Source organism: Aethalodelphis obliquidens, unplaced genomic scaffold, assembly GCF_003676395.1.
Source record: "Aethalodelphis obliquidens isolate GAN/ISIS:26980383/991018 unplaced genomic scaffold, ASM367639v1 scaffold84, whole genome shotgun sequence".
Classification (NCBI taxonomy): Eukaryota; Metazoa; Chordata; class Mammalia; order Artiodactyla; family Delphinidae; genus Aethalodelphis; species Aethalodelphis obliquidens.
The window spans coordinates 5,328,115-5,352,995 of NW_020838028.1; the positions used below are offsets into that span (position 1 = coordinate 5,328,115).

Sequence of the window (24,881 nt, forward strand, 5' to 3'; positions counted from 1 at the left end):
ATGCAGTGGATGCTTGCTGAGCACTGAGATTCCACCTTCAGAACCGAGGCACTCACTTACCCAGCCCCTGGGGGCGATGGGTGCTGCTGCCTCAGAGCTTTGTCCTGCTCTGGGTGCTGCCCTCAGCCAAAGGGAATCAACGGCCTTGTGCAAAGCTATGCCTGCTCGCCAGGAGCCGCCACCTCCAAAGATTAGATGATGCAAGAGTGCAAAGCCAGGCTATGGGAACAATTCTGAAGGGTCATCCCAGCTTCACAGCAACCCTTGCCGTTATCTGAGGTCTCTGTTGGGATTGCATTCCAGTCTACTTTTCCTTCTGCCTGATGCTATTGCTTTCACTCCCACACAGTTGTTGTTCCTGAGAAAGCTCTTAAGCATCTCATGTACAAATCTTTGTCTCAGAGCCTGTTTCCCAGGCCATGTTACCTGACAGTATATATAATCAAAGAGCCATTTTTTCTTTGTGGAGAATTAAGGTAATTTAAATACTGGGCTGAATGAAATAACCACAGATGTTCATATTCACAATTGGTAAATAATGTACTGTTACTTTGCTAGGATTTACACAGACAAAAAGATGTTTTTTTATATAACATAAAAAATGTAAACCATATGATATTTAATAATTTAAATGCAGTTTGATTCTTGTGGGCCTCTGTATCTTTATGTAATCCAGGAACTAATCAAATTGTATTAAAACACACTCAGGGGCTGAGGTACCATTTACTAGTCCTGACAGTTTCCTTTTTGAAGGATTCAAGGCAACACTAGGCATTGTATATATGACCACCCATTGGTTCCCACTTATGAATACTATGATGTTTTTAGTAAAATTTATGTGGCTATTTCTTTAAGGTCCTGTTAGACATTTGTCTCATATGCACTGTCTAAAAGTAACACTTTATAACAAGATATCTAAAATTCAAACTAAATCTATTTGAAAAATATCAGTGGAAGATTCTACGTCTCAAATTAATAGTGTTTTTATTTTTTTTTCCCTCTCTCAGGATTTTCTGTGATCTATGAAACACAGATAATACTAGCTGGAAAGCTGTGAATACTTCAAAGCCATCAAAGCAAACTTCAAAGCAAGGGCCCAGTTTTAAAATGATTTTCTGGTTGTTGTGGAAAGTGAGAACCAGGTACTTATGGGGCATAAATAAATAAATAACTAAAGGTATTTATGGGGAAGCTCTGGGGAGCAGTCATCAGCACATTGATAACAGTGTTACTGGGTAGTTCAGTGATGCCAACGGTCAGTTCATCAGTCACAGACGAGGTGTCAATTAGCCAGAAAATGATAATCCATTAAGAGGACCACCTAATGAATGTGACCTTACATAGAAATTGCTGAGGAGGCTATTTATAGATAGCATTTGCTTTAAATGTTTTTATCACTGTTGTTTTTAATCAGTTATGAAACCACAGTTTCATTTTCCTGAGATTTAGGACCTAGCTACCTTGCTTTCAAGAGACTGAAATGACAGTATGAAAGATTCGTAAGGCCACTTCTTTCTAAACTAATATTTAACTTAGTTTTAACAGCTTTTTAGAATACGTAGTATCCAAATGGATCCCACACATCTGAAAAAGAATTAACAGTCACAGGCTCCTCTCAAATATATCTGTGAATAATCTACTGTGCAGATGAGCATCATAGAAATGAATCTGTGATTTTTATGCATCTGCTAAGATAACTTTTTTTTATTGGTGATGTTTTATTTCAGGAGGTGGAATGGAAAAGACTAAATTAAGCCATCTAATCTATGCCAGTTCAGGAGGAAATACTTCCCAACACTTTTTAGTCTACATTTCACATCCAGTGAAATATGACTATTGCCTGGAGTACAGTCATTGACTTACTTTCTCTAGGTTCTACCAACTGCATTAAATATTATGTAGTGCAATTCTGAAAATATTTTTAATTTTTATTTTATTTTTACAAACTCTTGAAGGTTAATTAAGAGTAATTTACCCTCAAGTAGAGACACCACCGTTATATTTAGTTCTTAAAATGATCACCACAAACAAGACAGTAAATTCTTCTTTGCCTCCCTCTTTAGATTACCCTAGAATCTGGATAAGACTCTGGTCGGGCATTTCTGTTACAGTTTAGAACTAATTTTGTGGCAATAGAAAATTAATCCTGATTAAAATCCTGAGTTTTTCAAATTCAAAATCTTAACTTCTACCCTATCTGAGTTTTCTATCGCAAGTTATCTGGGGGTCACTGAGTTAGTTTCCTGAAAAGCTTCATTGATATTGGGTATAGGAGGGCCATTATCTTTACTATCATTATATTCCTCATGGCTCAAAGAATATCCTCACTTTACAAGTAATAATGTCTAATAAGTAAAATAAATATGGTTTTGAGTTATTGAAAAAATCTATTTTTAGTATATTATTGAATTGGACTAGGTTTTACTTAAAGCTTAAAGTTTTAAAAATGATTTTCATGGTCTTCTTAGGCTACTCTTTGCTTTATATGACCGTTATTGGGATAGCTGCACTTGGACAAATTCTCAGATTGGTGCTAGAGTAATTATGAAACCAAAGGCAACGTCATCAGGAAGAATTCAGACATTTTGCAGTGTATTTTATAATGATCACTTTGAATTCTTTTTATAGTAAGGAGGGACAGAGATAAAATGAATATTGTAATAATTTAGCCATAGTTTACTATTTCAGTGATGGATATAAATAAAAAGAAGTAGGTATTAAGCCATTTTTACACAAAATAGCTAATTTAATTTTTTTGTTGTTTTTTAAATTTATTTTATTTATTTATTTTTTTATATAGCAGGTTCTTATTAGTTATCTGTTTTATACATATTAGTGTATATATGTCAATCCCAATGCTAATTCAATTTTACAGCATGGAAAGCAGCAAATGAAGAAACATGACAGTTACTAAATCAATAATCAATTCATCTCATCGCACACAAAACACTGTTTTGCTTTATATGATATATACATATTATATTTTAGACACTTTATTTTTATCTATAATATAGTAAATCATTATCACTATGACATCTCACGATACCTTGTTCCTCTCTCTCTCTCTTTCATAGAACTAATATTATATCTTGCATTATAGTTATTTGTGAACAAGTGTGTATTACTGGAGACTGTGTAACAGTAAACACGTTGAGGGCAGGGATCTCATCTTATTCTGCTTTTATATCACCTTCAACAAATTGCCCTGTACACAGAATTCACTTGGAATTTAGCCATTCATCCTTTACTCAAGAAACATCTATGTGGGTACTGAGTTAGATTGAAAACAGGGTTTTTGCCCTCCGGAGATTCAGAGACCAGTGAAAATCACAAACAAGTAAATTGAGAAAGGATACCATTTGGTACATGTTATGACAGAGGTAAGCACTGGTTACCTTGGAAGGAAAAAGGAGGGGGTATTCTTAAGTTCAGGGACTCCAGGAAGATTTCCTGGAAAAGGTGGTACCTGACCCAAGCTTTGAGGAGGGCTACAACTTAGTGAGCTAAAAGGCAATGGGAAATTCTAGGAAGAAAGGACAGCAAGGTATATTGACCAGTTTGATAATTGAGGAATAAAAATTGTATCATTATCCATCATGACTGGCAATTTTGAGAAAAGGACCTGATATGCTGAATCCACCTGGATAATAAAATACTCAGTTTGGTAGAAAAGGTCAGGGAATAGGAGTGCAGTAGGGGTGAAAGAAGGGCCGATAGAGCTTGTTTGTTTCATTTAGAAAAGCAATGACAATTTTTCCTTAGTTTTAAGATGTGAGTTCTCCCCAATATCTTCTTGTTTCTGAAATGGGGATGCAGCATGCAATCAATACGGATATTAAAGGTGGTAGCTTGTCAACTCTGCATGCCCCCAGCTGTCCTTACACTTGATGATGAGCCTTGCAAGTAACAATACCATAAAACAGATGACACCTTCAAAATCAAGAAAATATATAATTTTGTAGTTTCTCAAATCATCTTGTTTTCAAAGAGAACTCAGTGAATACTGGAAACAAAAGCTTTCTTTTGTGAATGCAGTTGTAGCTATATCCCCACTCCTATTCCTTGATCCTATTTGTATTAAATACCAGGCACTGTATGATATGGTAGAAATGCAGAGATGCAGAAAAACTAAACATAAATACGGAAGGATCTGACTATATTTCAAATTCTGGAGAAGCTTTGGGAAGAACAACCTACTCTGTCTTGGGTTCAGAGAGAACTTCCCAGATGGTGAGCTTTGAATTGAGTTGCAAAGGATTAGAGTTTTTATCAATATATGTGTAGGGGTATGAAAAACACACTAGGAAAAAGGGACATTTCAATGGAAAGCAAAGAGATGGGGAAAATCACGTTGTTTTCAAATAAGAAATTATAGTTTGGTTTGGTGAAAATTTGGGCTGTTAGGAATGTATGAGGAAAGACAGCAGGTTGTGAAGGATCATTCATGCCAGGCATAGATTTATGGGAAAGTGGGGAAAGGCTTTCAAGCTCTCAAAAGTGGGAGTGTCAAGTCACTTTCCCATACTGACGGGCTCTCATAGGTGAGACAATTTGATTTAAGCTGTTAAAACAGATGGGGAAAGTGGTAGTAGAGAGGACCTGTTTCTCTTTGTTATACTGAAAAGGCCATCTCTGTAGAACCCTCTGAGGAGAAATATAAATAGCATCTATTATCCCACTGCCTTTCTTCATCCTTTCCTCCCTCCCTCCCATTTCTTTTTCCTTCTTCCTTTATCAGATGTTTATTGAGGACCTATGATGTGCCAGGAGCTCACTATTTATGGATCAGTTTAGTGAATAAGTATGGAAAGCTCAAAGGGAGAAGAATATTTGATATTTATAATAAAATGAACATGGACTTTGGCATTAGGCAAATCCCAGTTTGAATTTCAGGTGTTCTACTTGCTGACAATATGAATTTGTCGTTTGATTACTTTGTGCCTTGGTCTTCTCATTTGTAGAATGGGGACAATATTAGCTAACTCACAGGGTCACTGAAATGAGATCATAACCTCAAAAGTTACCATTTATGGCATCCCCATAATGTGTTATGCCCTTTAAATATATCTCATTTAATCCTCAATAAAACCCTTCAAGGTTGATATTAATCAATTAAACAAAGGCTCAATGAAGTTAAGTAACTAATTCACAGTCAGAGAGGAAATAAGTGGTGCTATTGCTTGATTCCAAAGGCTCTGTTCTTCTGTGCTCAGTGCCTCTCCTATGTATCACATTGTGCTTGGGCACTATTTTCCATGTTGTCTTAAAAGTGAGATTCACAACTGCATAGGCAGAACCAACTTCAAACAAACAAACAAACAAACAAAAATATGAGCCGCTAAGGAAATATAGAGCACACTTAAGGAGTGAATGGCAAAATCTATCCATTGCAAATCAACTTAGCATGGCTGTGCTCTTTTAAATAAAGTGCCAAGAAAACAATATTTACACATATTCTATCATTTAAATTGACTTCAGAGATGCTATTTGATTGCATCCTTATGGTTTATAGAGCCCTGCAGTGATGCCTGGCACCAAGTCCATTCATTTTTGCAGGAAGATCAAGATACTCAACTCTGCTCATCCCATATCCTGCTTTGGTCAGGCCGTTTGTCCCATTTTCCCTAAATATGTCCAATTAGTAATATCCTATGACTTTGCTTTTACAATAAATCCTGGACACCAAACATACTACATGGCTGACTGGATATACAATAATTATGCTGAATTTAAAAATAAACCTTGGCTCCTAATCTAAGCCACTCTAAATAAGGACTACAACCATGAAGACCCTTAGATTATCCTTACCCATATAGAACTGCCCTTTCTCTGTAATGTCTGCTACGTTAGGGTTGTACATTTCCACATTTATATTCTAATTGCTTTGTGATTAAACACTTTGAAGACTGGCTTCTTAGCTTATGCTTCTTTTGCAACCTCTGTTGCTATCTAGCACAGTACTGAGCGCAAAGAGGGTACAGAGTAATTATTTGTGGTTACTCAAAGTTTCCCAAACCTTCCTTTACATCAAAAAACATTAATATCTGAATTCTACCATAATTCAATTATAGGAAAATATTACTATCACTGATTACAATAGTGGTCTTTAATCCATGGGTTTATTATTTTTTAAACCATACTTAGTAATTCTCTTTGTTCATATACCCTTAAAAAGAATTTTTAACTTTTTATTATTTAAGTAAAGGTACCTGAGACAGACCCTTAAGAGCCTTAGAAGTAAAAGGTTAGCTCAGAAAAAATCTAATTTCCACTGAGATGAGAGCAAGTTTCTAAAAATTTCCTATAGTATTTCTAAAAAGCTACATAAAGCAGCAGTGAGGGGATATTCTTCACTAGGACCCAAACTACCATTAAGCAAGATTTATAGCTTGTTACAAAATGGCACAAATTAGCAATTAGATGTTATATGTTGGAACACAGAATATGGGGCTGCTACCTTTTAAGCTTTTTGTTGAAAGAAACAAAGAATACTTCATAATAAACTTTAAAGCTGTTACTCCACATTGGGAGTGAAAGAATTAAGAGAGAAGGAACGAATACAGCTGGAAGGGAGATGGAGATGGACGGAGCAGGTTATATGGATGACTTTGGAAATGTTGCATTAAGATATGAAAATCACAGTTGTATTTGAATTACCTAGAATTCTAAATCTGAAGACAACATTACCACCCAGTGGTACCTAAATCCTTATTAGTCACAAGAAGAAGACATTTATTAAGAATAACACCTAAAATTCTTATGGTGTGTGCTGCAGAAAGGGTTATGAGAGAAAACAGTGATTGAGGCAGAGCTTGTTCTGGGCAACCTGCTCAACTTTATTTCACAAATTATAAACTTTTCAAGGGCAGAATCCTTCATAGAACTACAGTCTAGGGCCTCTACTTGAGTACCTAGTGATTTAATTTTTGTATCTTTCTTAACCATTTAATAGGATTGATTGAATACCTAGTAAATGACCTGTAAAAATTCAATATATGAAAATATACCCACATAAAATGAATTTATTGAACAGTGATTGGCTGTTGTGTAAAGATTTTTCACTATCAGTTAATCTTCATAAATAGTTCCTCTTGTAAAGTTCTGAAATCACAATTTGCTAAAGATAAGCAGCCCATTTGCTACTATCTAACAGGATTGGAAGTGAATAAATATGTGCATATGTTATGTAATCATGTAAATAAAATAATGTATTTTAGAACTATTTTCAACAAATATTGAAATTAAAGAATTTTCTAATCAGATTATCCCACTTAACTAGCAAATTCAGGTGAGATGAAGAGTCAAATATCTCAGCATATCTATTAGCTAAGTTTTCAGCAACATGTCTCCTTTGTGTGTAACATGGAACCAGTGAAAATGTTTTCCTCCAGTATTTCCTCTAAATAGAAAGATATGCACCTAGAGGTAGCTGATCTTCTCCTGGGTCTAGAACAATTCAATAAGTAGTGAAAATTTGAAGAAATTAAAGGTATACATTTAAAAAAATATGTGATATTCTGATCCTTATAGTAGAGAAAAGCACTTCATTTATTAAACCTACCTAAATCATTAAGATATTTATTTTTATTCATATCAAAAATGCTCTAACAGGGCTTCCCTGGTGGCGCAGTGGTTGGGAGTCCGCCTGCCGATGCAGGGGGCGCGGGTTTGTGCCCCGGTCCGGGAAGATCCCACATGCTGCGGAGCGGCTGGGCCCGTGAGCCACGGACGCTGGGCCTGCGCGTCTGGAGCCTGTGCTCCACAACGGGAGAGGCCACAACAGTGAGAGGACCCTGTACCGCAAAAAAAAAAAACCCACAAAAAAACAAAAAAACTGCTCCAACATTTAAGGTTTTCTTCAAAAGGCTTGGATAAAGTAAAATCTAACTAAATGTCCATGTTTTATTTTTTAATCACTATACTATCACCACCCTATGCACATCATAGTTCAAATGTGAAATCAATTTATCTTACTTTTCAAAGCAGAAGTAAAGGCGACTTTCATTTTTAACATTCACAATTTTAAGCTATTTTGCATTCTAAAAAAATCTGGGCTAAAAAAATTTGTACTCCAATGTTAGTAGTAACTCCATTTTTTATAATCTGCCTTATCCCAGAGAAACTTCTTGAAAGTGCAGTCGGCCTCATCTTTGAATCCACCACTTTCTGGATTTTGTCCACATTTCTCTATTTAGATGCTCTGTAATTGTCACCACTGACCTCGCTCCAGGTTAGGTTCTCCAGGAAGCCAATTCTGCGACAGAATTTAGTGGGAAAGAGCTGAGAAGCATTCCCTCTGTGGAAGGGAGGAAAAAGAAGCAGGACTGGGCAGAAGGAGAACTGAACTATGATGCAGGCCCAACAACAGTTGCAGGGAGCTCTGGAGCTCGAGCTGCCTTTCAGAGGGTCCCAATTCAGGCTGAGATGCCCAGGCCCATGTAAACTTGCATCCATCTGCCATTGGAGAGATTGAGCCTCCTGGGAGGGGAATAACCTTGGGTGAGGGGCTCTCTGCAGATAAGACAGTCCCTGAGGGGCTGACAGTGCTCTCAGCAGCTGGGGCAACAAGTCCTTCCTGAAGAGGCACCCGGGCAGCATACCACAAATTTTCATATCCAAAGACACTGCAGTTCTTATCCTGTCTGACCACATTGGCCACTCCTTTTTAAATACCTTCTCTGCTTGGCTTCTCCCACTATTCTTCTCTTCCTTCTCACTCTATAACAGTTTCACTTTTTCTCCTTTTCTTTCTTCTCCTTTTTGTGTTTCTTAATATTGTGTCCTTGGTTCACAACTCTCCTCACTGTTCAGTTTTTCTCCTCACTTTTTATATCCTTCTGGGTGATCTCATCCACCGAACACATATATGCCAGGTCTTCATTTTGAATATTCACTGTCTGCCAGCATTGCTCAGATAGCCCATGATGAACTCAGTGGCCTTCTCTCCTCTTTCCAGAACTCACGTCCCTTCTCTTATTTCTCCTCTGTAAATTTCACTATACCTCCCTGGTCTCACAAGCCAGAAGCCTAATGAATTTACCTCCTCAGGGTCTCAATTCTGTCCTCGCTTTTACATGATTTCTATCACTAACTAACTCTGCAACAGCCTCCAAATTAGCCTCCCTTGTAGTTTTGCTATGGTACCTACCCCATCCCCAACCCAAGCCCAATGTCCCCAGACACGCACCACAGCCAAGTCTACACTCTTAACTTCTAACAGAGTGATTTCTCCCTCTTTAAAAACAAACAAACCAACAAACAGACACAATCCTGGGACATGGGATACTCTCCAAAGCCTGGTGTTGCCCACCACCTCTCAGGCCATGTTCTGGAGCTTGCCTGCTACTTGAGGTTTTAGTAACATTTGTCGCTTGTAGTTCCCCTACTCCAGGTCCATTCACACCTAGCACCTGTTTGCCACCTCCATGGACTTCTTTACCCTTCTATCTCTTTGATTCTCTCTCCCTTCTCATCCCCCCTAATGCCCGCCCCCACCCCGCATCGAGTCCCTTTGCACTCCTCCTGAAGTCTGTCAACATCTCTGTTAATTCAACATTTTCACTTATCACATTATATGAAAATTCTCTGCTTCTGTGTCTTCCTTCTACTGCCATAGTGTGCTTCTCAAAAGCAAGGACTGTCACATCTGTCTTTGCATCCCCCATGGAAAAAGTGAGGACTTGGCACATATTGGACAATCGAAGCTTACTGAAAGTAGTTTATTGAACTGAACAGCACGGCTAGAGTTTAAGGCAGCTGCTAATTGGTTGACAAAAGCAAGACATTATTGTGATGTGTCCTCATTTTTTCCTCTGATTGTAAAGGATAGATAACCTCATTCAAGAAAGTTAAAATGAATGGAGAATTTATTATAGAAACGTACTGGAACTGGGGAAATGAGGCCTCTCTGAAGACCTGCTATTTATCATTTACGCTTCTCTTTCTCATGACCCATGTGCTCATAGAGACACTTTCTCAAGTGTCTCTGATTCTCAATATATTTTATCCTCGTAGATCTGGTGGACCACAGACCCTCAAGCTTCCCAGTCTACTTAAAGCCTTCTCCTTCTCTCGATCTCTCTCTTTCTCCCTCTGCATTCTAATCCCCTTCGTAATGGCCTGTTTCCCAATAAATATTTCTGAGACTGAAAAAAATCTAATTGTACCCTCAACTTCATGTACTAGGTGACTGCTCCTGGTTTAATCAGCTGTTAGGTATGGGGCAGAGAGGCAGGCAGGGTGATATGGTCTTTCACTAGAAGCTATGGTTGAGGCAGAGGCTATGGTCTTTCAAGGAACCATGGTGGGACTCAGTGAGTGTCTGCTGGCAGGGTGGGGGTTAAAGGACAGTCAAGCACCTGACCTGCCTTCAAGGAGTGCACAATTCAGTCACACACACTTGACGGTAATACCAGACAGATGAATGTAAAAAACAAGAAACTCAAAAAGCACAAGCAAAATGCTATGAGAGTTCCAAGGTGGGAGCAGTTCCAAGGCAGCTGCTGTCAATACTGTAATTGTTGTCACTGTCCATGAAGGTTCCATTTCAGTTTTGATACTAATTCATGGGTGCAGGTTGTGGGGAGACCTTCCAGTTGTGCCAAACCAGTCAATATCTGTCCCCATTTGGAACATGTTGTTCAACACCAATGAACACCCCCATTGATAAATTCCCATTATGTAATCAATCAAAAAGTTACATTCGATTTATGTATGAAAAATCAAACTTAGAAGTCAACAGATTTAGATATTACCATACAATCTCCCTCATAAATAAATCTGTTTTTAAGTCCGAAATGCCTAACAAGCTACTACAGCTCTCTTGGTCCAGCTGGCTATTTAATCAGATTAGTACAAAACAGGCAATTTAGTTCGTGTCAATAGAAGGGCCTTGTTCAAATTACCCATTTATTAATTCTTAAGAGGTTAATAAATAACCTACTTTGAATAAAATAAATCACTGCAGATAACAGTTGTGTTCCTGGCACATATAAGAGTTAATAGATGCATGAAAATTGCTTGGTATGAAGGTTACTGGATCTACACAAACCCTAGATTCTCGCAACTGTGTTCATACTGGAGCCGGATTGGCCCAACTCCAGCTGAAAATAATTTTCTTGAAGCAACATTCTTTTTCTTCTGCCAACTGAAAGCCTTAACTCCTCTGTAGGAACAAAAAATATCAACCAAATTTAAACTTGACCTCATTTCACACCTAGGTACATTATTCTGATTGTTTCACTGGACTCCTCAGTGAGCACATATGCTTTTGTTACAAATCTGAAACTGTATTCTACTTGGCCCATGTTATCAGATAGCAAAATCTAGAAATATAGAAAGAAAATTTTAAAAAGTTCAATGTCATAATGATTCTGTTACAGAGAAATAATCTTTTTGCTCTTGGTCATGTAGGTAGTATTCACTGCTAGTCTTAAATTTTCACATCCCCTGATAAACTTTAATTTGCCTTAGCTTGTAAGAAATAATAACAAAAGAAACAAAAAGGCAGGTGACCTGGGAATTACGTCTATAAGTAAATACATATGATTTGGATCATCAGCTGTTGATGTTTGTGTGAGCTAATTTGCTTTAATATTACCAGCTAGAAATACACAGGCTTCCAATCCCAAGTCACTTTTGTATATAGTATCCTCTCTTCTGGGGGCAGCTATGTGCCCTCGTGAACACCTGGTTAAGAACATGCTCACTTTCATGTGTGCTCTGAGCTGCTGCTCCTCCAAATAAAAATAGAAACCAGTCTGCAACACCACACGGGGCTCCAGTGTATGATATGAGCCTATCACTGGTTTCCTTTGATATCTTATCTATTCCATTAACTCAATAAAATAGAGCGCAAAGTTAAGGACAAACTGTAGGAGGGCTCCCCTTGGAAAACACACACAAGACCTTTAAGCTGGGGTTTTAACTTATCGAATAAAAGCCAGTTAAATGGAAGCTAATACTTCATTTTCACCCCCTTTATTAAAGATCATAAGCACTACAATTCAGGAGTAGAGAAAATAAAGTAAATAGATGAAGGAGTACAGGTGGAAGCAATAAAGAGTATGGCTTATCTATTTTCTCAAGATTTAGGAAGCACTTAAAGGCAAAACTACAGACAAGCACTTTAAAATTCTACAACAAAGCCTCCTTAACAAACACAGTGGTCCTTTCTGGATGCAGAAATCTGGCTTGATTTCTTAGCAGAAGATAAACAGCTTAACCGAGGCATAATCAGGGAAGATGCCACCTACTACTTCCTCCATATTATACTTTTATGTCAATTAGTAATTCAGAGAAAAATTAGATTGATTAATCCACTCCCCTGCTCCTCCACCACCCAAAGAAAAACAATAGTATAACTCAAACTCTTATAAACCAAACTAAAGGGAAGTGTTCCACCTAGAGACTGTTTTCATGAGTCCAAGCAGATGAGAGCTTATCTAGGAATGAAGATGATTTTAACCTAGGCTAGCAAGTTTATAGTAAAAAGAGAAGCAAAAGGTATTGCCCCTGGTGTAATTAACAATGTTAATCTTCCTTTTCCTCTCTATAGTGATAAAGGAGTCATTTTTATATTTAATTAATGCAGAGGATCATTTTGGAAAGTGGCTAATGAGCCTCTGATCACATTACCATGAAAATGTGCATTAACATTGCAACTAAGGAGGCTGTTTCATGTGTAGCAAATCCACTTTGTAATTAGCCCACTGTGAAATGAATCACGTCGGGGGAAATCTGAGGGAACCAGTAGGCAGTGGGCACTTGGCGACCGCTGTGCCCACAGACCACCAACATCCCAAACACTGTCTTTCATCAGCAATATCATCTAAAAACAAAAGTAGTAGTGTGTCACATCTGGGACAAACCGGAAGAAGGGAGGAATAAACTTTATTTTGCCAAACAAGAAATTTGGACTTCATACACCCCCAGGGAAACCTGCCTAAATAAAATGGTGAATTAATAGAATTCTATGAAAACTCTGAAGGCTGGCAATATCATTTTCTTATTTTTATTCTGAAAAGCCCTCAGATATACATTAAAGGGACATCCAAATTTACACACATTTTTCCTTTTTATTACAATACAAATATTGTAATAAGCTCTTGAAATTAATTTCTAGTGCTAAACAGACAAAGAAATTATAAAAAGGATCCAAGAACAAATGATAAGAAAATTCCTTTATCTACTTTTTTAATCCAAGCTGAGACATAGCATGTATTTTTTCTCATAAAATACAAATATACCAGGTCTTCCTCTTAAAACCAAAGCACAAATTCCTAATTAGTCAAATAATTCCTCTGACTAACAAGATTTGGCAAGAAACTTTTCCTGTCTATTCCAGATAACTGAGCTCACAGACCTATTAAATCCCAATATTTATGCAGACAATGATACATTTGATTTTCAAATGTCAACACTATTCCAAAATGAAAGAGGGGCTTCAAAATATTACAGACATGGATCTCAGTGTTACTCCTTTTACTTAACTGACATCTTGGCAGTAGATACAAAAAAATGTTAAAAAGAATCCCACAGGAAGTCATCTGAAGGGGGAGTGGCAAGGAAGCTGAAAACTGCCACCCCAAACCAAAATAAAAAGCCCCCAGCCAGCAAGTCTGCCCTTCATTCTGAAATCTACAGAAAGAAAAAATAAAGCTAGCCACAGTTCATTTACCATTTTTCAGACAAACACAAAGCCTGGATATTTAGTTGCTGGTAACAGACCCTGCACTCACCTGGGAAACTTCATACAGCAGTTTGTAGTGTTCCTCTCTTTTCTGAAAAGTGCACAAATTGCAGCCCATTCTAACAAGCAGAGAGAGAGAGCAAATCTTCTAATTTCCCCAGAACTGAAAGGCAAGTGAACTGAAAGGGAATCACCCTCCAGACTTGACTACTGTTTTTCATCAGTCACTTCAGTCCAGAAACACAGACAAACCGCTGTTAGCTGGAAGCACGAGCCAGGGTGCTGTGTAGCAGCATGCTCTTCTTCGCTTTCCCTAAGTATCTTGCACTCACGGATACACACACAGAGTTTCCAGTCAGTTCATGGCAACACTCCCCCTGTCTCTGCATCAGTGCACATGACTACACAGATTCCAGCTCATGAATATTAATAGTACCTCATTGATTATTTATGACAGAACATGTTAGCAGGGAGGGGTGTCATAGCTGCTGCTGGTGACAGATGAATATTCACTAATTAAGAAGCAAATGTAGTGTGGTTAAACAAAATTCACTTGTGTCAATACCATCTCTGTTTATTAAGGATAGAGAGGTTGAGCATAGGGCATTTCAAAGAAGAACATACACTTAATTTCTCCATTAATGTAAGCTTTTAATATGGGAGTAAGAAATTCAGAAACAGAAATATTATACTTAGTTCACATCTCCATGTTTTGTCACAATTAGAAGAAATATTTTCAGTATTATTAAGTCTAGGGGAAGATAGATAGGAGCAATTATTTAAATTTATAAAATAAACACAGAGGCAAAGGAAAATTTGGGGAGTGATGTGGGAAAGGAACAGAAGATGGGGAGTGTCATTCAGAGTTTTAATCCTGATCCTACAAAAATAACTGAATAGTTTATATGTAAAGACCATTACTTACTAGGGAGGAAATAAGGCATATTTTCTTAATCTAAATAAAGAACATTTAAGCAAGTATCAGTAGATATACTTGTACAGATAATAAATTTTTTAATTAGATAATGGGGCATGTCTATTGAATGTAAATTTGCAGCCTTGTAATACATGCAGGTCTATATTTAAAAATTAGATAAACACAATGCCTTTTCTGAGAAAAATTTCAAATGCATATAGTATTTATGCTAATTTTATTAAAGTCATATATAATATTTCAGAAAGCTGACACTGGTAATATTTAAATTCTAATGTAATGCACATTGACTCCATTTATGATTCTATACTTAGAGTTCATAATATACAAAGGTGAACACAGACTTAAAAACTAAACTTAAATGTTTAGATAATAGAAGTAATGAATTTAATTTCATACTCTCGCAATATATATATTGTATTGCAAGCTGGCATTTTTTGTCCCTTAAAGATATGCTGCAAACAGCTAAAGCAGATAATAAAAGAAAATTCCTTTTGTTCCTGTACTGACTTATCCACAACCTCTGCTAATTAAGAAGTATGTCCTTGTACCAGCACATCTTTAAACTGGACAGGATAGCAGGTGGGTTCCAAAGCAAAAATAATTACTTGGAAACTGATGACTCTGGTTAGGAATTACATTGGATCCTGAAGATTTTTAATTGCTCAACACTTATGGATAGCTACTTTTGGGGGTCCAATTTCCTAAAAGTGCTTTGTCAAATGTTTAGAATCGATAACAGGAAATGATTCTAATGAGTACTAATTGTTAACAAATTGGCTTTGCAACTAGCAACACCTCAACACCAGCAAGGAGCCAGGAGATAAGCAATCATCTGCTGCTTATCAGTCATTTCCCTTGGGATGTAATAATCCGATTTTTCTGGGCCTAATTTCACCTAACAGCCTGGATGAAAGCCAAGCTAAGAGAACTAGATGAAAGCGGCATCATAATTGAGGACCTGATGTGAACAAAGTTTACCAGGACTTCCTGCAAATTAGAAACCACTTGTAGTAAATATTAATTATTTTGATTCCTTTATGAAAAGGATATTTCAAGGAAGTATTTGAGGGGACCTTTGTGAAAGTCAGTTGTGGCCACAAACAGATGCAACCTCCTTAGGTGCAGTTGTAAAATATATATGTTTGATGCTTTTTAAAATTTTAATTTTCTTTGACTCTCTACACCACTTCCCATGAAGTGTTCTTATGCTAGAGATCACATCCTCAAAGCAAGCATTGACGGTTTTTTGAAGGATTCTATATTGCTGAGCTGTGATAGAATTAATGACTCTCAGATGTTTAAATTCTGTGCTTTAAAAAGTCAGATCAAGGAATTAGAATGCAGTAAGGCAAGGATGGTTCACTCATCTATCAATGAAAGTGTTTGCTTCCCTCACTGATAAAAGTCTTTATGCAACAGGTTTTGAAAGCTAAGTAGGAAACAATTATTGAAGCTATGGTTGCTTATTGGGGCTTTCTTATAATATTTTGTAGTTGGTTTGTAAAGAAAAATTAAATAATCACGGCTTTAAATATTTTCTTAGTCATAAAAATGTAAAGAACGAACAGTGAAGTAAGAAATTTCAAATTAAAGCTATTCTTTCAGCAATAGCTTTTTGGCTGTTTTCTTTACTCATTACTATTTCTGCTATTCTCTAATTTCTATCTCAGGAAGCAAAGGCAGCTTCTCCAATCATTTATCAAATGCTGCCCTTGGCCCATGCACCTTGGAAAGATTCCATCTTTTGCTCCTAATGGGTTCATCCTGGAGAATTGAAAGGTGATTTGAAAAAAAGAACTATAATTCCAAATTTCTCTAAATTTCAATAGAGAATGAGGGTTAGATTTTTCCAATGACTAAACTGTGAAATCTTGTATTAGAATATAAAGTTTGAAGCAAATAGAGACAAATGAGTTAACCTGAACAATGTTTTAACAATGCAAATAGATTAGATATTATCTGTCTTGGACAGTAATAATATGGAAGAGTACAGGTTAAAAATAAACAGAGAATAGATGTTTATCTTCCCAAATATCCTTAGGAACAAATTCATCAAAGTGTAAAAACATATGTTGGGGTGGGTATATATTTCAAGATATAGTTGTTTATTTTAATTGCTTTTAATTTATGTTAGTTTACTCCCCTCAAACGCAGTGGCATTCAAAATAGGAGATGTTCATCAAGATCTGGAGTGCTATATAAGAGGGCTCAGTGAGAAGTAAATGAAAGAAAGGAATCCAGCATTTACCTTGCTTTTCCTATATAAACAGTACTACTAGACTAACCAAATAGTAGATGAGAGGAAGTTTCTCTTTATAGAATTATGCCAGCTAACAAACCAAAAACAGGAATGATAGAGCATGCCCATGCCAGCAGCCCTTAATTATTTAATGGACCTAGTAGTGAGAATTAATGGCTGCTGACATGACACACTCACGCATACACACACACAGGAGATAACTGGACATCGTGTACCACCTGACAGAAGAAAACGACACCTTTCCAAAAACGAGTCTTTCCCAAAGTTGAGCAAACTACATGGAATGTGGAGGACCAAGGAGCATGTTAAATTATGCCATGGAGATGCAGTCAGCCAAATTCAGACTGTGGGCAACTCAACATCGATAGATACACATTCCAGTTTCTGAGAGAGGAGAGAGTGAGAGAGAGGAAGAGAGAGGGAAGAGGGGAAGGGAGCTAGAGAGAGGGAGATATGATGGCTAAGAAGTCTACAGATTGAAAGAGACTTTAATGACATTTTATAAACAGACATTACTAAGCTATATGTTTGGGTATGCAAATCATTTGGGTGATAAAATGATAAATAAACCTAAGAAAATGATTACCAAAAAAGTCAAGAGGATGGTTACTCCTTAGGGGTAGAGAGGGGGCTGTGTTTGGAGGGGACACCAGAAAGTTTCAGCGTGGCTAACGAAGTTCTAACTCCTGATCTGGGTAGTGGTTTTACTAGCTGGTCATGTGATAATTCATTTAATTGAGCTTTGTTTTATGTGTTTTCTATATTTTTCCTACATTTACAAGAAAAGATTTTAAAAACTAATTAACAAAGAGGGTGTACCTGTGTTCCATCCCTGGTGGTCAATACAGTACACAGTTGCAAGCCCTACCAGAGAGAGATGGACAGTCCAAATGTGCCTATTTTGAGCCACCGATCCCCTTGAGTCTGTGACAGCTGCCATCAGTTGCATATGATTCTTTCTCTATTGCCTTTGCAATGACTGGGGCTGTTTCTCCTATGTGGGTGTGGATGTTCGGTAAGTAACTCCACTCTCTGACCCTGTCTCTATCCTTGCCACAGTCATGTGTGGATCTTCTAACTAGGCTGTGACTACCTATCTTGACACCTAGTATACAAATTTCCACCCTAGTTTCAAACTTGCATTCATTTTAGGGATATATCTGGGCACTTTTGAGTAGCCACTTAGCTGCCTAACATTTTCTAAAGTTAATATCTTATATTCAATCACAAAGAACTGAGGCTCAGAGAGACAGGGACTTGCTCAAGGTTAAACTGAGTAAAGAGATCTGAACTCAGTTCTCCAATTACAAATTCTGTGGTTGAATTCGACAGCTAGTTTGCTGAGCTATCTCTCTTGTACAGGAAGCTAGAGCTACATCAATATGCCTTTACATGATCCTGATGACAGGAAATGAAGGCTAGCCCTTCAAAGTGCTGAAATGAAGTGAGAGAGAGAGAGAGAATGAACAAACCTTTAAAAAGATATATATAGCCTGAAATAATGAAAGTGATTTGTAGTTAAAAATGTAAACTTTATCAAACTACTGAAAAAATTTTAATATGTCACAGCTAAATCACTTCAGTTGGCTAAAACCCCTCCACAGCCTTCATTGCATGTGGTCCCCAAGTGCGCAGTAGAAAGTAGAAGGAAGGACAACTCATCCCGGTTTGCCTGGGATTTCCCTGGCTTTTAGCTCAAACTTCCCCATCCTGGAAGGCCTACAGTCTCGGCAAACTGGTCCCTGGAATGCACACCTCTTTTTTTAGGCTCCAGCAAAGCCAAACGGCTGTATAAGGGTCCCCATCTCTTCCTACTGTTGGCCCAGATTTTACTTCATCCTGCTTATTCTTCAGAAACACAAATCAAGCTATTGTGGTTCAGTTTAATTTTTTTTTTTTTTCTTTTTTGCGGTACGCGGGCCTCTCACTGTTGTGGCCTCTCCCGTTGCGGAGCGCCGGCTCTGGATGCGCAGGCTCAGCGGCCATGGCTCACGGGCCCAGCCGCTCCGCGGCATGTGGGATCTTCCCGGACCGGGGCACAAACCTGCGTCCCCTGCATCGGCAGGCGGACTCTCAACCACCGCACCACCAGGGAAGTCCCTTGTGGTTCAGTTTAAATGCTCTCTCCTTCCTGGACTCTCTGGAGTTGAAGTAGTGATCTCTTCAACTTGTGAATTCTCAGTGCATTTTATCTGTATCCATCTCAAGACACATAACACTTCTACTTTACATCATTTTTACATACATGCCTTACCCCTCTTATTGGACTATGAGACATGTGAGGACAGCAGTAACATAAGTCCTGGGCAACCTGAGATGAGTTGGTTAATTGATCTTTGACTTCCTCAAAATACTAGCCTGCTGTCTTTCACACTGCAGGTCTGCAATAGAGGCATAGTGAATGAATGACTGTTATTGGGATATGAGAACAGACTGATTCTGGCAAAGTGACATATATTTGTGTTTCTACTCTATACCTAACTTCCAGGTGAGATTTTTCCCCCATTAGGGCTGGTTCAAGAACATTAAGTCAAAGGACTGAAGAATCATAAGCATTAAGATAGATTTAATCTGGTTCAATTCTATATACATAAATTCGAGAATCCATGAAACAGAATTTTTTGTACCAGGTACACAAATAAGTAAAGTATGATCACATGAGTTTTATCAGTTATTTCATATATATATATATATATATATATACTATGTCTACATTTCAAGTTATACTTTGTTCCACATATTAGTCACATATTCATTTATTTATTCCCCAAATATTTATTGGGCACTTATGTCTGGTGGTATAACAATGCAAGGTGTTTGAAATTATACATCATCTCATTTGATGTTTACAATTTCTCTGAAGTAAACATGTCAGATATTATCCCTTATTTATTAATGAAGAAATTATTAGATGTTGAAATTCCCAATGCCAGGAGACCTAGAGCCTTTGTCTTTTGGCTCTAAACCAGTGTTTTCTCCAGAATACTATGCAATATCAACTAATATCATGAATTTACAAAAATGCTTCTGTTGATAGTACACACATGACATCCATTGGCTTAGTTACAGCTCCAAGGACCAGTGTGTAATGGAGCATCCTTTTCACACCGAAATCACTAGGTGACCATCTTCATTTTGTATCTACAATTATTGCTTGCAGAACTAAGAGGGCTTTACCAACTTATGGACTCCTAAGAATGTCAAGTTATTAGACTAGACTCCAATGGAAAGAAGGGTGTGGATTGCAAGGAATAGGACTAGGGTTCCATTTGAGCTTTGTTACTATTACCTGTGTCACTTTGTGCAACTTACATACTCTGAAATAATACTTACCTTGAAGGCTGATTGTGAAGATGGAATGAGATAAAATACATGAGAAGGGATTCATTAACCGTGAAGTATTTGGTCCATACTGGGGCAATGGTTTGGCATGGGTTCTAGAATCAGTCTGCCCTGGGTCAAGTCCCAGCTCCCCTAATTTCTATCTATGTGATGTTGGGCAAGTTGTTATTTTTTAACTTTCTCTGTTTCTTTGTTTCTCATCTCTAAAGCAAGGATAATAATAGCATCTACCAAACAATTACTGCAGGGGTTAAAGTTACTGTGATGATAATATGTCATGTATACCTGGCACATAGGATGTACCCCCATCCCTACTGGCTACTAGTAATCATACAAGTAGTGTGGTAATGATAATAATGATCTCTGTTTCCAATTTCCAGGTTATCTGTTTCTAATTTTTCTATCATAATAAAGCTCTATTACATTATTTCAAATTTACTTCATGGAAACATCATAGCCATACTTCTGTCCACCTTGTTTGCTATTGTACACTTGCATGTTGGTCATTCAACAACTTCTGAAAGGCTGTTTCCCAGCCCCTTGTAGAATAGAAATAGTGGCGCATTTTGTAAGTGCATAAACATTTTTTCTGTGTAAAGAATGTAATGTAATACATTCAGAGTAATAACCCTGATGTTATATTTGCTTCTTTTAATGCATAATGTGTAAATAATGTGAACATAAGTGTACAAGAAACTGATGATCACATCTGAAGCAAGATTCATACAACTGTGAAATAGGTAGTTCTTTGAGAAATTTAATGACTACTAATCTAGCCCAGTATAATATTGGCTTTCTTGATTTGATTGTCTATAGGCCAATTGGCTATGTACATTCCAGGATATCATGTTTTGGTAATGTCACACTGTTTAGCAACGTCATGGATAAGTATGTAGGGTTTCCCAGCACACTACCATCACAGTTTTTAGTTCTACAAAAGTGACCTAGTAAATGCTCAGCAAATCTTTTCATTTACCAGAATTTTTTGAACACCATGATGGATAGAGAATGGTGATAATTCTTACACATTTTTGAAAATAAGAGCTAATACTTATTTAGCATTTTTTATATACCAGTCATCATTCTGACACTACGTGTTATTCATTTGGTTTAATCCTCATGTCAACCCTCATAGGTGAGTACTATTAATATCTCCTCTTGACAAGGGTAGAAAATGGGTCACATTAGTAGTAAATGGGGGAGCTAGGAGTCAAACCCAAACAGTCTGGGTCCACTGCTTAATCAGTATTTTATACTGATTGTCACTCAGAGATAATCATCATTATGACAAATTCCTAGATGGTTAGAACAAGGCATTCTGCTGATGCTTGTAGCACACTGAGATGGAAGAATTTCCCCAAGGACCAGAAGTGTAGTCTAAAATTAACTCCCAGGTTCCAAGTTGTATCCTCAAGCATGGCTGCATAAAATAGATTGAATAAATCTAAGCAATTTCATAACCTTACTCCACTCCACTGGTGATGGAGGATTGCTGCACTGAATACGTACCAACAACCATAGAATATCTTTCCTTCTGTAATAAATATTAATAAATATTAAATGCACTAATAGTAGGGCAGTCATATCTTTATATTAAGAAATTATCAATAGTTGCTTAAGTAAATTTGGAGGTTTTGAGAAAAGTGAAGGTATACAGATTTGCTGATGACTCCCAAATTTGAATCTCCAGGTTTAATTTCTCTCTTAAGCTTCAGAACCCCTTATTCATTGACTAATACATTAACATAAGTTGTCCATAGCACATTAAATTCAATTTATCAAAACTTAAGCCATAATCCTCTCCCTCCAAAACTGCTGCTTTACAAATGCTCTGCATCAAAGAACGGCCTGACCATCCCCAGGGGCTCAAGTCTGAGGTCTGAGCATCTGCCTTGGCTTTTCTCTCTCCCTACACCTAATGACCAAGCACTATCAACTTTATCTGCTACATCTCTCTTCCTTCCTTCCCAGACCACTCTCCCAGGTTCAGGCTACTACCTTTTCTCAGCTGGGTCCTTCATTCACTCAAGAGCATTTGGAGTTTAGAATCATATAAGGAACGACCTGATGGGTTTTTGCTTCTCTCTGCCTGCAAACACACATTTATAAGCCCTTCATTTTTAATTAAATTTTTTAAAAAATGAAGTATAGTTGATTTACAATGCTGTGTTAGTTTCAGGTGTACAGCAAAGTGATTCAGCTATACATACATACATATTTTTTTCAGATTCTTTTCCCTTATAGGTTATTACAAAACACTGAATATAGTTCACCGTGCTATACAGTTATCTCCTTTATATATAGTAGTGTGTAGATGTTGATCCCAAACTCCTAATTTATCTCTCCTCCCCTCTTTCCCCTTTGGTAACCGTAAGTTTGTTTGCTATGTCTGTGGGTCTGTTTCTGTTTTGTATATAAGTTCATTTGTATCATTTTTTTACATTCCACATATAAGCAATATCATATATTTGTCTTTCTCTGTCTGGCTTACTTCTCTCAGTATGATAATCTCTAGGTCCATCCATGTTGCTGCAAACGGCGTTATTTTATTCATTTTTATGGCTGAGTAATGAACATTGGGGTGCATGTCTCTTTTCAAATTATGGTTTTCTTTGGATATATGCCCAGGAGTGAGATTACAGGATCATATGGTAACTCTATTTTTAGTTTTTTAAGGAACCTCCATACTGTTCTCCATAGTGACTGTACCAATTTACATTCCCACCAACAGTGCAAGAGGGTTCCCTTTGCTCCACACCCTCTCCAGCATTTGTTATTTGTAGACTTTTTGATGATGGCCAGTCTGACTGGTGTGAGGTAATACCTCATTGTAGTTTTGATTTGCATTTCTCTGATAATTAGTGTTGTTGAGCATCTTTTCATGTGCTTTTTGGCCATCTGTATGTCTTCTTTGGAGAAATGTCTATTAAGATCTACTGCCCATTTTTTGATTCTTTTTTTAATATTGAGCTACCCCCAGTTCCCTGGACCCTAACCTACCTATCTCTCTCTCCCCCTCTATTCTCTCCCCCTCCAACATGCACACACATACACAAAAGAAAGTATAAAACAGAATATTGCTGCTCTAGGGGTGGAGAGTACAGTGCTGTCAATACCACTCTTTAGGTCTTTTTGGTATCTCTCTTTTTTGACTTTAACAGAGTATAGACTCTACTTTTCTATCTAGTACTGTGGTATATACTCTCTCATCCTTGGAATCTGCTCACCTATTCAGTCATTATAATAATATTCAAGGTATATAAAGTTTACTTCTGGATCTCATGGAGTAAACTTTATAGTGAGAGGAAGCAGTAAATAAATAAATAGATAATCATTACATAAAATATCCAGGCAAGTAAAGGGGTTATCACAGAGTGATGTGATGGTGAGTAATTGGGTCATCCTTCTTGGCTACTCTAGAGTCTGGAATATCTCTTTTATTCCCTGCCTGCTGACATACATGCATACATATAATCAAGTAAATGTAAATTAAGAAAAATAAGGCAGGTAAGGGAATAGCAAGTAAAGAGAGAGGTTCTTTTAATAGGGTTTTCAGGGTGTGAAGTTTTCTCCACCTTCAGGACCCTAGGAAATCAATTATCTATTGTAGTCCTGGTATTTTCAGACCTACTTCATCCCATTGCCACCTTTTTCTATCATGAAAACGTCCTTAATATGGCTGTTTAAAACATTAGCATTACAAATCAATATGTTAATACCACATCAATTTCTGTCAAACTGATAATATAGAATGTCTGATTGTATAACAATTCTGGCTCAGAACACCTATCATCAGAATGAGTACCTGAGTTCTTTTAAGAGTTTGAACTTATCTAGAAATGTCTTTCAACCTCACTCTAAAAAACTTCCTGGTACAAACTTGAACGAGTTACATACCCTTTAGATGCCTCGATGCCCTCACTATGAAATAGGGATATTCACAGTACCTACCATAAAGGGATTGTGTGAACATGTGTTTTACCTGCAGCCTGCTTCATGTAGCTGCTCAATAAATATTGGCTAACATTATTAGAGCTTACAATATCGTCTTACTGAAGTGTCTAAATTCTGTTATTGTGAAGATATCCAAAAAAGAGGCAGCTATATTTTTGTTTTGTCTACCGTTTTTGCCTATGACTGGAAGGATATTTCGAAACATCAATTTTCACTGGGGAAAAGCTGGATTCCTCTAAGATTAAAAAATGGTTGATATCATAGTGTTTGGCAGTCAGGAAGGAGCAGAAAAGAACTACCTGGTTATGGGAGGTAGGACCTGGGCCAAGACATGGACCCTCTGAGTTCCACAAATATTTGCTGAGCACTTCCTCTTTACCATGCCCTGTGCAGGCCTCTAGAATGTGCTATACTTAAGTAGGCTCATTTGTGAGACTTTCTCAAGTGACACATGCACAAGCTCTAGTCCCAGGGCTTCGAGTCAGCAAATCTGAGATGAGACCTAGAAATACACATTTTCAAACAATCCACAGAAAATTCAGATATGTGCATCCCTTTCCCTCCTCAAAACCTAGAAGTAAGGTGTTAAACCAGACACTCTCTTGAATGCCTCCATCAGGAGAATTTCTATTATGATTACTCATGTGATTATGAAGATCTTTGGGTCTTTGTTACTAATTTTAAAAAGTAACTAACAT

At 37.3% G+C, this 24,881-nt stretch overlaps 1 protein-coding gene across 2 annotated transcripts in view; it reads right to left on the reverse strand.

Annotated features, from left to right (window-relative positions):
• Positions 1-24,881, reverse strand: part of PDZRN4 (PDZ domain containing ring finger 4) — a 372,250-nt gene that overhangs the window by 131,236 nt on the left and 216,133 nt on the right. Inside the window, exon 1 of one of the 2 annotated variants that reach the window (XM_027093509.1) lies at positions 13,740-14,068. The exons of the other annotated variant lie outside the window; for it this stretch is intronic. Within the exon in view, the coding sequence (XP_026949310.1) occupies positions 13,740-13,808 (69 nt within the window). The 5' untranslated portion in view covers positions 13,809-14,068. Of the gene's footprint in view, positions 1-13,739; positions 14,069-24,881 lie in introns of those variants that run through there. 2 annotated transcript variants of the gene reach the window in all.